Here is a 15,710-nt window from a genome sequence, read left to right on the forward strand (position 1 = left end):
CAAAAAAAAACCTTGCTTAGGTACCAACCTCATCAATTTTGTATGAGTGGAGGTTAGTGAGGGTTATAGTTGGGAGTTTTGAGTTTTGGTAGTGTTCTCTGCAGCATTTTCCCTAAGTTCCTCCTCCAGCTTGATGAGAGGCTCGAATGCACAAATATAACCAGCTTCTCCTCTCGCCTCAATTCTTCAGTTGTTCATCTCAGCTCCCCAGGAGTAACCCCATCTGCTGCTGCTACATTCCAAAACTCAGGAGCCTATTTCATGTAGAAGTCCTGAATCACCTATACTTTGTCAGGGCTTCACTATAGCATGCTGGTTAAATTGCTCCACCCACCAAGTTCGATAAATAGAAACTTTACCATTTGTAGTCCATCAATGCATAACAACTTCAAACAAACAAATGTTATTAAAAAAAACAAAAACAAAAAACATAGAAGAGCAAGCATGCAGATATTATTTCAACCTCAATATCAGAGTATACATGCAGATAAAACAAATGTAAGTACCCCTGACAACAAGCATATCCACCTCTTATACTACTGCTGAAGAGCAAATAACATACTATTACTGAAGATTCTAGAAATTTTCAATAAAAGGTTTAAACAATATCTGATTCAGATACACCTGCAATAACATCCTTCAAAGTTGAGGAATAAATGGCAAATACTGGTATGAAGAGCAATGGAGGAAAGAACTTTAACCCTTACTATGCTGGGACATAGTAATAAAGTGATGCATTTATTGTTAATCAGAACATCCACTAAAGAGACAAATTCAGACAGTAGCGACACAGCTATTTTTATTTACAGCAGTGTGCGTACATTTGAGCTCTTGTTCCTACTCTCTCCCTTCCCTGTAATTTTATAGACGTTAGGCTCTAGAGTTGATGCTGTCAATCACTCACCTAACCCCAGAACTAGGTTAGGTTTAAGTCTGCCTTGCAGGCTGCACAGCATTAATGCCATCCTCAGTCTGGCAGAACCTGTACTTAGGCGAGAGTCTCACTGTGGGTTTATGATTGGATAGATATGGCATTTATGAATTTAGTACAGAATATTCCACATCTGCTTGTCCTCTACCAACTTCTCAAAAGGGACAGACAACTGCCAGTAGTTTGACAAACTGCTGCACATCCAGTGCCTGAACACAACCAGAAAAATAAATGGGGGAAATCCCTACTTCTCTACAGCCTTGGTGATCTTTGACTACACAGCAAAATCTAGTTTAAATTTCCTGCCCCAATTCATTTCAAAAGCACTGTATTTTGATGTAGACAAACACTGCATAAACGAGTGTAAACCAATACAAGAACACAAACAGATCATTGATCAAACAGATCATTAATATATACAATTCCACAAACAAAACCATCTGGATACTGGAGTAGTGTTAATTTTTATTGTTCTTCCCAAGTAGCACTGCAGAGCTTGGTGGAGGGGCTCCGAGCTTCTTACACTTTGCCTTCTTTACTTTCTCTTTAATTATGCTGATATCAAGTTTGTTCTCTTGAACTGTGAAACAGAAGAAGAGTCAGTCACTGGAGCACACCAGAATGAGCTTTCTATTTAGTGCATTTAACTTGCCCATTTCAAATTTAATATCAAACTCTAGATCTCTGGATTAAAATCTGGAATACCCTTCCTGGTTTTCATAATGGCTGGCTTTTCCTTGGGAGGAATGAAGGCTTTCTTCCTCTCTTCTTGTTTTCTGCTCAGCGCTTCAGCCTGCTTCACCTTAAAGAAGAGGAAGAATTCTCATTCTCTAATAATGCCATGACTACAAGGGCACACTGTGCATTAATCTGCTGTTACCTTGATTTCATTTATTTTTCTCCGCCGCTTCTCCCTCTCCTGCAGAAAGAATTCTCCACTGGCAAGCTCTTGGTCAACCTGGAAACCAGACATGCCGTTTAGCCAAAAACAAAGTCTCCAGTGTTGAGTAAGGTGATACTGTAATGACCCGTTTTATTCTCGCTACATTGTACTATTATACATTATCATACTGTTATAACATTAGATTACTAATGTAATTTATCACAAAAAAGTAACAGTTACAAGTAACCATGGACTGTATTCAGAATACAAAAAGTTAAGCATCTGTATTCAGTCCATAAGACTGAATGGAATAGAACAAGGTTTCTCAACTCATGGGATGCAGACCACCAGTGAACCATGACATGCCCTTTAGTGGTCTACAGGCTTATCATCAGGGGGGAAGTAGTAGTATGTAGTGGGCCAGAACAGCACTTTATGTCATTAAAATATAAGATGTATTTAGTATAAGTAAATATTGTGTTCAAACTATAAACATTATATAAACATTAATAGAAATGCAGAAATAACATATTGCAGAAGTAACTCAAGGCAAATTAAATGACATTAGTCTGAGACAATACAGCTGTGGGCGCTGATGCAGACAATCAGGCAACCAGAGATGGAGATGTTTCTTAAACAAATGAATGGGAAAACTGTTACTCAGAAAAAGCAAAACATTGTCTGCAAGTACAACCCAGAATACATCAAATATGCATTTGCGCAGGGGGGAGGTGATGACACTCACCCAAAAGCCCAGTGTGTGGAGTGTAGTTTGAATGCTTCAAATGAAACACTAATACCTTCAAAACTAAAGCGACATCTCCAGACCAAACACCGTACTCTTGTGGCAAAGCCAGAGGAAAACATTCCACGAAAACAAGATGTAATGCAGCCCCAAAAGCAAACAATTGTTTCCATAACGTCACAGTCCAAGTGTGCCCTGAAAGCTAGCTATCTCAGTGCCAGACACATGGCATGTAAGAAAGTAAGAGTTAGAAAGCTTTTACAGTTACTGAGGAATTCGCTGCCATAGAGATGTGCTGCTAGATGATCAACGAAAAATACAAAAAGTATTGCTCTCGAATGATAGCATAAGATGGACTGTTTACATGTAAACTGACATACAGAGCTAGCTTTTAGACAAAAAACTATTTTACACAAAAAGTTGAGTTTTGTTTTCTTGTGGGCCATTATGCTTTCTAGTTTTAAACAGGTAAGCCATGAGGTGGAAAAATTTGAGAACCCCCAGAATAGAAAACTGCATACTTTAAGGACTCTTAAAATATGTCACAACTAAGTTACAAAAAAAATAAATAAAATAAAATTAAATTATATATATATATATATATATATATATATATATATATATATATATATATATATATATATATAGTCTTTAAAATAAAAACTACCATTGCCTATTTAATTTTAAGATCAGCATATGCACTGATTTACCACTGCCCTTTCATATGGAAAGAGTAAAAAGACATGACAGGGCAACAGAAAACCTTAAACTACATGACAAAAAATAACAGTCACGACACTCTTGGTGTGTTCCAAAAACACACGAAAGAGACCTTTGACAGGAGAGCTATCTCCAGGGATTTTAAGGTTAGTGACCAGGTGATGGTTCTTCTGCCTGTGCCTGGACCATCCCTGTCAGCAAAATTAGCTAGCCAATACAACAGTACAGAAAACCACAGTGATACCAATTATGACATTTCTACCCCTGATTGTAAACATAAAACGTGTTTGTGCCATGTTAATATTATAAAGGAATATTATTCTCGCAACTTGGATAAGAGGACTGCAGTCTCTAAAGAGTGTCCTGAGGGAGAACAGAAGCCTATTGGAGTACTGTCTATGTCCTATGTACAAGGGATCCATGCCAGAGCTGACAGTACAGATAGTCTGGTTGTGAGAAATGTACCACAGACATCTTGCAGATTGCCAAATTCAGAGATGCTCCGTGTTTGGTTTATATATATACCAAATATATACAGTGTGAGACTATATATACATACACTGTATATAGTCTCACATTGCAGCTATATTTGGTTGTCTGTGTTTTACATACACTTATATCACCCATCATCAATTAAAGGACCCATCTCCACTGTAACCTTGCGTGGGTGTACAGGCTCCCAACTGGAAAAGCCACTGTTGCTCCCCCACCTAGACAGGAGGCCAAAGTGGGAGTGTAAAATTGTAGCATGAAAGCTTATTCTAGTAGACCCCAAAATATAAAATTATGAGAAAACTGAAAAGGAGCATAATATCTACCGTTTAATAGCTTATTGGATAGAAAGTTTTGATGATGGGAGTAGAGCAGCCCTAAATTGAAAACCCAATACTTTTCATGAATTAGGATCCCCTTGCAATCCCTGCCACTGAATTCCAATGTATTGAGCAAATGCCTGTAAAAACTGCCAGCCATCAGCCCATTTATTTTGATCCATGACCATGCCTCAAAGGAATAAAGAAAACCAGTAACACCAATTAACAGAATTAACAGGGTGATGGGTGATTAATGATGAAATAGCACAGCTTTATAATAGTATAAAATATACTATACATAAATATAAATATTATACAATATATTTATATTATAGTACAAGTATATTTTAAATGTATTTTGAACACCTTTTTTGTTTCAGGCATTTGAATGGAATGTTACTGAATATAGCATATTCAGTTTTTATCTATTCTTAACGACTGAACAGAACCCCCCCCATAGTGTCATACAAATGGTAAACATCAATTTAAAAATTACAGGCAACCAACCTATCTAGAGCAGAGCTTCTTGGGGGTTTTTTTTTGTGTGTGTGTGTGTGTGTGTGTGTGTGTGTATATACCTTGCTGTCTGGCTGTGGTGGGGGGAAAGGTGTGTATTCCTTTTTGCTCTTCTTGTTCTTAGGCTGCTTGCGTTTTAGGCCTTTGTGCCGGAAGGTGGGCAGGAATCTCTCCCAGTTCTGACTGCGCAGGTCTGGGTCACTAGCCAACTCCCGCTTTATCATTAACATCTACATACACACACACAAAGAAGGGAGTATGAGTAAGGCTACACACACACACACACACACACACACACACACACACACACACATATGAGAGAATGACTGTCAGCCTTAGCTGTGTAGTGGAAGCTGCAGCCCTGCTCCTGCAATTAACCCTAAGGTAACCCCAACACCCCTCACTGAAGGTCTCCTTATCAAGATGCTCGGGAATACCAGTCTCTGCCCTACTGACAGACCAGACCTTCACTCCTGGGACAACTCATAACACCCACTCTGAGAGGCCTCTTTTACAAATAACAGAACTCTTACAAATAACATCCCCTTAGCAGTTCTTCAAAGCCACTCTGAAGGTTTATTACTTTGTAAGAACACATGCTCCAAAGCTTCATGACTCCAGATCTGGGCTGAGAAACTAAAAAAACATAAATTACCATGCTTGGAATATAACGATAATTTCACAACCTGGAATACTTAGATTTAAAAAAAAAAATGTTATAAAGCGCATACTTTTGAAAGACTACTGGAATTTGATCCTTCCCATCCAAAAGACCTCACGAGTATCGCAACTAGACCAGATTCATATACAGAATATAACTATTACATTTCCAAGTACAAGATTTTATTTGTCCATACTGATTGCACAGACGATGGATCCACAGCGCCCCTCAATAAATACAACAAACTCCCCCATCTGGACTTGGTCAACAATGCACTGTTATATATATTTACCAGTCTCAGCACGCTCAATTCTAAAGGAAATCTAACTATTCCCGTCTTTCTCTTCTTTTTGTTAATTGTTTAGAATCATCACACCAAAACCGGAGACGAAACAAATAAACCTGAATATACATGAGCGACTCTAGGAATAATTTCCCTCGTTCGCCCGCCCATGAGTCAGGGTTATAAAAGTTCAGGAACAAAGAGTACTTAAGTACTTAGAATACTGTCTTATTCATGTCTGTCTTGTATCTAGTGTGTCAGTCGGTCGTAACTATCTTAATTTGCTTTCCACTACCGTCAACAGAGTCGAATTTTTGTTATGCGTCATTGGTAAAGTTAGAAACAATCCTGTTTGGCCAACAGTAATTAGTGCTAATTAGCCAAACTTAGATTTCTCCCTACGTCTAGGATATGTTCTGGCATGGACACCTGCGGTGAAGCTCAGGCTCGCCAGTCCGGGACGACCTTTGGTGTGGAGTCCCCGACGGCGCATAAAAGATCAGGTGTTAATCCCAGCCGACCACGGCCACACCTAAACTCCATTGCCCCCTTGCGCGGGCGAAGCAACAATTTTCTTTGACAAGTGTCAAAGTATCAAAAACAGATGTAAGAACTACATTTTTCATATGCCATCTCGGGGTATCTATAGCGAGTTGTATTTCCTAGTGATAATTATGTCCAGGTTGATATTTCCTCACCTCGCTAGTCTATATAATAATAGAAATGGGAACCTCCTTCCTTTCAGGCAACCCTCTGCTAGATACGCTAGTTCGTTAGCTAGCTATTTGGATAGGCTAGTCTTGGCTGAGTTAGCACTACAGCTCAACAGTTTTCTGGCTTGCGCAAAAGTTCTCCCCTCTGATTTCCATTCTTTCCTTTTTTGTTTTGTTTATTATTATTTGATTTATTTCCTATATGTCCTCAGTGCCCTTTCTTTTCTCCCTCAGTGTCATTCGGATTCTGTTTACCTGAGTAAAGTCCGCCATAGTAGCCTATAACATGTCTCACGACGTCATTAATTTGTTAATCATCAATCAATAAACTTCGCATTTATTCAAGTTGTTCATCATTGATATATTTGAATCAATGATATTTGGTCACTGCACAAAATATGAACTAATTTATAAATGAGACGGCTATAGCATTGATATAGCATTAGGTAGTTCACAAATAATACACTATATTGCCAAAAGTATTCACTCACCCATCCAAATCATTGAATTCAGGTGTTTCAATCACTTCCATGGCCACATGTGTATAAAACCAAGCACCTAGGCATGCAGACTGCTTCTACAAACATTTGTGAAAGAATGGGTCACTGAGGTACTCTGTGAATTCCAGCGTGGTACTCGTGCAACAAGTGCAGTCGTGAAATTTCCTCACTACTAAATATTCCACAGTCAACTCTATGTGATATTATAACAAACTGGAAGCAACTGGGAATGACAGCAACTCAGCCACTAAGTGGTAGGCCACATAAAATGACAGAGCAGGGTTAGTGGATGCTGAGGTGCATAGTGTGCAGAGGTCGGCAACTTTCTGCAGAGTCAATCACTACAGACCTCCAAACTGCACATGTCCTTCAGATTAGAACAGTATATAGAGAGCTTCATGGAATGGTTTTCCATGGCCGAGTAGCTGCATCCAAGCCTTACATCACCCAGCTCAATGTAAAGCGTCAGATACAGTGGTGTAAAGCACGCCACCACTGGACTCTAGAGCAGTGGAGACATGTTCTCTGGAGTGACGAATCACACTTCTCCATCTAGCAATCCAATGGACGAGTCTGGGTTTAGCGGTTGCCAAGAGAATGGTACTTGTCTGACTGCATTGTGCCAAGTGTAAAGTTTGGTGAAGGGGTAATTATGGTGTGGGGTTGCTTTTTAGGAGTTGGGCTCCTTAGTTTGGCCTTAGTTTCAGTGAAAGGAACAGTTAATGCTTCAGAATACTAAGAGATTTTGGACAATTTCATGCTCCTGACTTTGTGGGAACAGTTTGGGGATGGCCCCTTCCTGTTCCAACATGACTGCACCCCAGTGTACAAAGCAAGGTCCATAAAGACATGGATGAGTGAGTGTGGAAGAATTTGACTGGCCTGCACCTCAACCCAATAGAGCACCTTTGGGATGAATTAGAGCGAGGCCTTCTCATCCAACATCAGTGTCTGAACTCACAAATACGCTTCTGGAAGAATGATCAAAAATTCCCATAAACACACTCCTAAACCTTGTGGAAAGCCTTTCCAGAACAGTTGAAGCTTTTATAGCTGCAAAGGGTGGGCCAACATCATATTATATGCTATGGATTAAGACTGGGATATTACACAAGTCCATATGCATACGAAGGCAGACGAGTGAATACTTTTGGCAATATAGGGTAGTTGACCTAGTTTCCCTATATTTTAGGGTCGTTCCCCCTACAGCTGAGTGAACACACACATATACAAAAGGATGCTGTGAAAAATCTACAACACCGCAGGGTGTGAATTACTCATCATCACAATATGTGGTTCCACTGTCAAATATGCATGTTTTACTTAGGAAAAGATTTCAAATTATTTAAGTGCGACATACTACAAGTGTGTTAAACCCAACAGGCCCATCAGTTACATCATACTAGCAGATGCTTTTGGTGTGCTTTTTAACTAATTTATACTTACTTTCTTTCCACAGTTTGTACATTGCTAAATACAAACTAGCTGGTTTTCCTTCATCAATCAGCTCAATTGCAAAATAACAGACAAGACTGACAATCTTGCCTTCCAGTGACAAACCCAACTGTCTAACCCCAAAGGCAAATTTCCATGAACATGCATCACAAACTGCAGCTAACTGAAGTGTTTTAGAAAGTGATCTCATTTACCTTGATGTTGTAAATGGGGTGTATGTTTTTCATTGTGTCAAGCACCACTTTCCGAACCTGCACAGAAAAATCAAAAACAAAAAGAGCGAACAAGTGTGAGGGAGAATTACTGGTCTTCTGTGTACAGTAATCTTACCTATGAAACACATGGCTGCCTACCCAGCCATCCAGGCCATTTCTTTCAGTTGAGAATTTCTGTCTTTTTAGATGTCTCTTCTTTAAAAATGTCAAAATTCACTGTTAAACAGAAATGCTGTTTTCTCTGAAGGTAACAGTGAAGATTAAGTGCATCTGGGTTTTATAAAATGCATCAAGAAATGAAGAAAATCTGTGGATGACTATGTGATCAGGAGTGTGCTGTTTACCTCCTTCAGACCACTGTAGGGACCCAGTGCAGATACGGTGTTGCCCTGAACCATAATATAGCAGCTGGTGAGTAACTCGAGGGCCTGCAGGAAGACATCATGGTCATGTTTCAGCACAACCACAGAGATTTGACCACCCAGAGATTCCTAAAGGTGGCACAATATTGCCCATATCAAAAATCTGCTCCACACCACACTGACCCACCTGGACAAAGGGAGGGGTAATTATGTTAAAATGCTGTTTGTCGACTACAGTTCAGCATTTAACACTATCATCCCCTCCCTACTCCCTACTAAGTTGGAGGATCTAGGACTGCATACATCCCTGTGCAACTGGATCTCCAACTTCCTAATAGACAGATCACAATCAGTACGGGTGGGCAACTGTGCCTCATCCACCCTCACCCTCAGCAGTGGAGCTCCTCAGGGTTGTCCTAAGCCCCCTGCTCTACTCACTGTACACCTACACTTCCAGCTCCACCATCACTGTCAAGTTTGCTGACAACACCGTTGTCATGGGCCTGATCTCGGACAACGATGAGAGGGCCTACCTGGAGGAGATTAAACACCTGGAAAACTGGTGCCAGGCAAATAATCTCCTCCTAAACATCAGTAAGACCAAGGATCTGATCGTGGATTGTAGCAAGAAGCAGGAGCAGCACTACCAACCTGTGAAGATCAGTGGAACCACAGTAGAGAAAGTAGATAGTTTCAGGTACCTTGGTGTTCACATCTTGCAGGACCTGTCCTGGTCCCACCATACCAACTCCCTGGCAAAGAAGGCTCGTCAGCGTCTTTACCACCTCAGACGCCAGTACCCTCCAAGGTACTGCGGAACCTCTACACCTGCACTATCGAGAGCATCCTCACAGGGAACATCACAGTCTGGTTTGGGAACAGCACTAAGCAGGACAGACAAGCACTCCAAAGGGTGGTGCGTTCAGCAGAGCGCATCACTCATACGGAACTTCCTGACCTGCCGACCATCTACTGCAAGCAGTGCCAGACCAAGGCCAAGAGGATTGTGAAGGACCCCACCCATCCCAACAATAGGCTCTTCTCTCTGTTGATGTCAGGGAAGCGCTTTCGCTCCCTGAAGACCAAGACAGAGAGATTGAAGAGGAGCTTCTTGCCACAGGCCATTTGGGCCCTGAAACAGGGCAACTGATAAACTGTGGGGACCACCACCACCACGTAACATATAACTGTAAATATGTTCAATTACAAGATGGAACTGTACAGTGTGTACATACATATATACATATCCATTATATACATTGTGTATATAAACATAATAATATACATATATTGTACATACATTATACAAGCCAAAATATATTAACATTATCTATATCTATATATATCTATATCTATATATATCTCTATATATATATATCTATATATATATCTATATCTCTATATATCTATATATATATATATCTATATCTCTCTCTCTCTCTCTCTCTCTCTCTATATATATATATATATATATATATATATATATCTCTCTATATATATCTCTCTCTCTCTCTCTCTCTCTATGCACCCCTGTCCAGTTTGGACAGAGCACTCTCAACCATTTCACTGTGACTTATACTGTGTATGACTATGTATCTGACAAATAAACCGAACTTGAACTTGAACTTGAACATATTAGCAATCAACTGTCACAAGAGCATGGAAACAGATAATGCGTCTATAGTTTATAACATAACCTCCATTACCATCTCCTCTTTATAGCCCTCCAAATCAACAGTATTAAAAAATTTATTAAATTGAGACATTTGCTTCTAACCATACATACTGCACATTGGATCAATTTTAATTCAGTGACCATTCATGCTCTGCAGTTGAATTAACCTCTGAACCGTAGCACCCCATCTAAGGAAGATTACCATTCTCAGATGGAGCTTTTATGTGCATTTGATTGTGTGAGGATGTAACTTTCACCACTCTCCACAGCCTGTCATAATGCAAAAGAATAAATCATAAAGGACAAAATCAGCTGTGTGGCATAGTTGTGGCCTTTTTGAGTCCTTTGGCTGCCACTATGTACCAATTTTCATTTCCTTTAAAATCCCTTAAAATGCAGACATACACATTATTTCGGCTTTTCAGAAATTTCATATCAGTGCAATGCTGCTGACATCTAGTGCCATTTAGTGATTACTGATTACTATACTGATACGCTACTACACCAATATTCTCAAGGCAACTTTCTGCTTACAGCAAGAAGAAAATGGTAGAGTGAAGTGTGGGCTATTAGTGCTCCTTGAATTTACACAGTATCAATCTCTGCTCACCTTCAGTGTAGAGCCCTTAGGTCCAATCAGTCTCTGCCTGCGTTTCACAAAGCGCTCTCTATTTCGCACCAGAGTGCCAATCTTTATAATATCACATGCTATGTCATCTTGCAAAATCCTCACAGCCTGAAAGAGACAACACACCTTTCACACGGCTTTAAAACATTTTCACCATATGTGCAGGTTTTCTTAAGACATTAAATAAACAATGCTGGAACAGTAAGTTAACTCTGAAATACCATCCAGACAAAGAGCGCTAGATACAATTAATTCATTAATTAAAAGCAAATATCTGGAAGGGCAGAAAACATTTCAAAATTTTTGTCCCACAAATGATTTCCATTACTGCTTAGAATTGTTAATGGAATGATAGAGCCTTAAAAGTATGTGAAAAGTATGTAAAAGTATGTGCATTTTAAATGTTAAAGAGGCTTGATGAATAATTTCTAACAAATCTAGCATTGTTAAAGTCTGCACTCCACTCCTACAGTAAACAGGACACTTCAACAGAACTGTCACGTTTTGCACTTACACTGGCAACACATCAAGAGAAAGCACCAAGAAAAACTGTCTGAGAATGCCATTTGCCATAGTTGTCCCAGCCAATGTCGGCATGCAGCCAACCATGAAAAGGTACCCAGAGAGGAAGTATCTGCACCCTGGAAAAACACCTAGAGAGCAGCTTACCTGCTCAAATGGCACACTTCTAGCCAAGAGCTTGATCAGGTCTCTGGCTCTCAGGATGGCATAAGGGTCAAAGGTCTTCTTAGTTGTACTAACTGTGATGCTGCCTTCAATCAAGTCCAGTATGGCGTTGATAAACTAAAGCACAAGAACACACAGAAGTCAAGTTTCAGAATCCCAAATGATCTGAATGTATGTTGATCATGGTGATCATGGTGTAAATTCATTTTCATATGCACCATTGAGAAAGGTCATGGTGGAGTGAAATTAAAGTTCTGAGCAGCAGGACAATCAACCAGGACTTTTTTATATGAAATCAAAAGCAGTAGAATACAACTCTGTGACTGAATTTTCTAATTTTAATGCAGAAGAAATATGCAAGTACTGTTGACGTCTGTACTCCCAGCTGCTAAAAGTCAAGCTCTTTCACACACAGAACTCACATATTTTATAAATAACTGAAGTACTAGAAAAGACTAACAAAATCTAATTACATGCATTGTCTACTCAAGGAAATTTTTCTTTAACCCAGCAGAGCAGCAATATTAGCAAAATACAATTGCACATTTATATTATACATATACATACATACAAGCATACCAAGAATAAAAAAAATAAACCTAAGAAATATAGCTACAAGAGGCAATAAAGGGGTCCAAGCATAGCTCTACGTGTTTGCACTTTGGCACTGCACTTGATAGAACCCCGCATTGATGCAAGTTCACCATTCATATTTTTCACAAAACTGTGTCTTACAGCACTGCCCAAATGATAACTCAAACCAAGTTTAGCGTACAAAAATAGATGCTATGGATGTCTCTCTCATTCAAGTCACTCTACTGCCAAGTTTTACCCAGATGATTAAGCTCTGTATATTCTTAAGAAACTTGGGGGAAGCTGTAAATATTTAATTATTGGAAAGAGAGTGGCGAAACTACTTTCCTCCAACAGACCGTGCGGGTTGTCCTCTCTACTGAATGAATAAAGAATAACAGTAAAGCTGACTATAGTTATTTAAGCTTGTAAACTAGGTTTTCACTTGTTCAAAATCATCAATGCTCAGACAGAGCATCTGATTAACACTGACCTCATAACAGAAATTATCAGTAGAGTTCGTGGTTGTATAAAAAGTTCAGCCATTAGAAATCTGTGTAAATAATCACTTGAAGTCTTGTTTGCCAATGGGTTTATACAAAAGCTCTCAGTTTGAAAGCAGTTCCTCCAACTAGGCAGGGAAAACACTCCCTATCCCTCTCCACTACTCATTCAACCCACCTTCGCTGGTTTGGTATGAACATAAAATCAAATGATCATGATTTTGTTGAGTGCACGGAACGTCATATAAGTTTCACATAGGAGAGTGTATGCCATAAGAGCACTGACTTTACTTGACATTTTTATGTTTCAGTTACCAAGCGATTTAAAAAAAATATGTATGTGGATCCCGCTGATTTCTTTTTGCAACTGGCCCAAAATATCCTAGTTATGCCATTTGGCAGCACGATTTTGAATCATTCTATAGTCTGCGTTTGACATGGAAGACCGTTTACCAGAATAAACAAAGACCGCAACGTTTGGTTCATTCAGATCTAAGGAACATATCGGGATCTAGGAAACCAGAAAAAGCAAACTTACGATATTCCCGAGAGATTTCTGCACTAGCGGCCAACATTCTTTCAGGTAAGCCTCGCGGTATTTTGGAAAGAGAGTGGCGAAACTACTTTCCTCCAACAGACCGCGCGGGTTGTCCTCTCTACTGAATGGAGGTTCTTTCCAGCCGTCTGGGACCGTAAGTAGTTCTGGTTCATCTACTGCAGAAGTAACACACGTGTCTTAACTTAAACATCTTAGCTAACCTTAAGCCAGGTTAACCAGCTAATGACTTGGCTATCCACATATCTCACAAACAAACAGAAAATGATTCAACTACACAAAAATCCATAAAGTGAAATTCAGTATGTACTTTAAGCAAAAGCGACAATAAGGCAGCAATCCATCTAGCTAACTTAAATACCTAGTTAACTAGCTAGCTAACCGTGAAGATACCTTACCTTTTCTAAACAACACAGTAGCTATCTATGTTTTATTTAACTTGGCTCCAAACATGTACACAAAATATACGCCTAATGTGAGTCAGGTGATATTATACCTTGATCTTTTTTCTTTTTCCCCTTTTTATCGGCCAACATTTCACTCATGCATTCCTTCCCGGGGGCCGCCATTGTTGCTATTCATTTGGGTATTACTGCTGAATAACCTTTCGCACGCAAACCTCTATCACCGCCTATTGGACAGGAGAAGCCTGTTACTTCGAACATTTGTGTGTAGAGAACACAAAGTATTCAAGTAGTATTCCTGTGTTATTCTGTCAGCTCTGTAATAGGGGAAAACAATTGTAATCGTCATGCCCGTGCAACCAGAACAAATTTCACTGAATCTAAAACACCTAATCTGCACTTTAAAAATATTGTCTTCTTTTCCACTCTAGCTTGGGTTTTATCCTGATAGCATTTAAAACACTGGGATTTCCTCACATGAGGATATGAATTTGATAGACATTTCAAAGCACGTTTTAAAGTTGCTCTGGACAAGGGTGTCCACTCAAAAGCTTCTCCAGAGCTCTCCCTGCATCAGGGGCTTTTATCTGTTCTAAGTCTTTACTGCAACATCTGAACACCTAAAGCAGAACACTCAGCAGGTGCACAAACACCTCTATCTAGCCTTATACGCCCCTCCGCTTTAAACAAACCATCTTTTTGAGAAGGAGAATGATGAGAATGATGATGATAGAAACTTGTGCTTTACAAGTCACGGGTGATGCTGCTTCCTGTTTTTGAAACTGTTTCGCATCAACCTATGTTTAGGCATACTAGCCCTTACTGCTCTTTAACTGTTTATCAGCTTTTCCTTGGAATTAAATACATTCTACCTGTAAACCAATAACTTCCACTAGACATTGAATACTACTTTATCATCAAAAACTACTTCCAAAGAACTACCTAAAACATACATAATGTTAACATTTTTCTTTTTATATCATGGCCACTTCTGTTCTCCTTCAGTGTGCAGATTGCAACATGTTTAGCTTTTCTTCCTCCATTGTTAATGATAGTTTTATCTGTGAGAAGTGTAGGTTAATTGCTAGTCTGATGGAGAAGATGCACATTCAGACCTTAGACAGACATAGAGGTGTCCATCCAGACCTTTGAAAGTTTTAGACCTATCGAGGAATTAGAAGTACAAACTCTGGATGCCTTAGGCGAAGTTAACAAGCCCTCAACTTCAGCACTACAGTCCTCACAGCAGAGCAAATGGGTGATGTTACGGCGAAATAGCCAAGCTTCAACTCACCCACAGGTGCATCACACCCCTCCCATTCGCATGTCCAACAGGTTTGCCCCACTCAACGAGGAACCCGCTGTGAAGCCCGTTGAAAGAGCTCTGGTTATAGAGGATTCTATTTGGTGACACGTGAAATTAGTTAGGCCTTTAGGGACACAGCAGCAGTAGTTAGCTGTATAACAGGGGCCAGGGTGCCGGACTTTGCAGGTAATTTTAAGGTCTTAGGCAAGCATAGGTTCTCTAAGATAGTCATTCACATAGGAGCTAACAATATACACCTTCACCAGTCAGAGATTACTATAAATAATATTACAGAGGTGTGTCAATTAGTGAAGGCGATGCCTGATGGTGTAGTATACTCTGGTCCCATCCCAAAGCTGCGTGGCAATATAATGTACAGCTGGTTATCTTTGCTGAACTTCTGGACGTCCAAGTGGTGCTCACAAAAGAATGTAGGGTTTATAGATAATTGGACCATATTTGAGAGCAAGCCTGGCCTTTTAGGGCAGGATGGTATCCATTCTACACTGCTCTCCTTTCCTGTAACATAAGCCATAGATTTATGACAGACTTAATTAATCTATGTCAATCCAGAACGGTGGC

The 15,710-nt window shown here is 39.7% G+C and overlaps 1 protein-coding gene across 6 annotated transcripts; it reads right to left on the bottom strand.

The window, feature by feature from the left end:
* Positions 1–717: 717 nt before the first annotated feature.
* krr1 (KRR1 small subunit processome component homolog) lies at positions 718–14,024 on the bottom strand. 6 transcript variants are annotated; one of them, XM_035520304.2, is made up of 10 exons: positions 13,915–14,024; positions 13,401–13,576; positions 11,769–11,903; positions 11,082–11,207; positions 8,779–8,862; positions 8,414–8,470; positions 4,670–4,837; positions 1,812–1,889; positions 1,637–1,733; positions 718–1,511 (listed from the first exon to the last, which is right to left on the bottom strand). In XM_035520304.2, the coding sequence occupies exons 1-10, from the start codon at positions 13,985–13,987 to the stop codon at positions 1,390–1,392; spliced, it is 1,116 nt and encodes a 371-aa protein (XP_035376197.1). In that variant the 5' UTR covers positions 13,988–14,024; the 3' UTR covers positions 718–1,389. The 6 variants fall into 6 exon arrangements, with proteins under 6 accessions (XP_035376197.1, XP_081568876.1, XP_081568878.1 ...); XM_081712750.1 differs by having other exon boundaries at positions 8,779–8,925; XM_081712752.1 differs by lacking the exon at positions 11,082–11,207.
* Positions 14,025–15,710: the final 1,686 nt, after the last annotated feature.

Source organism: Electrophorus electricus, chromosome 4 (genome assembly GCF_041902795.1).
Source record: "Electrophorus electricus isolate QZ-2024a chromosome 4, ASM4190279v1, whole genome shotgun sequence".
Classification (NCBI taxonomy): domain Eukaryota; kingdom Metazoa; phylum Chordata; class Actinopteri; order Gymnotiformes; family Gymnotidae; genus Electrophorus; species Electrophorus electricus.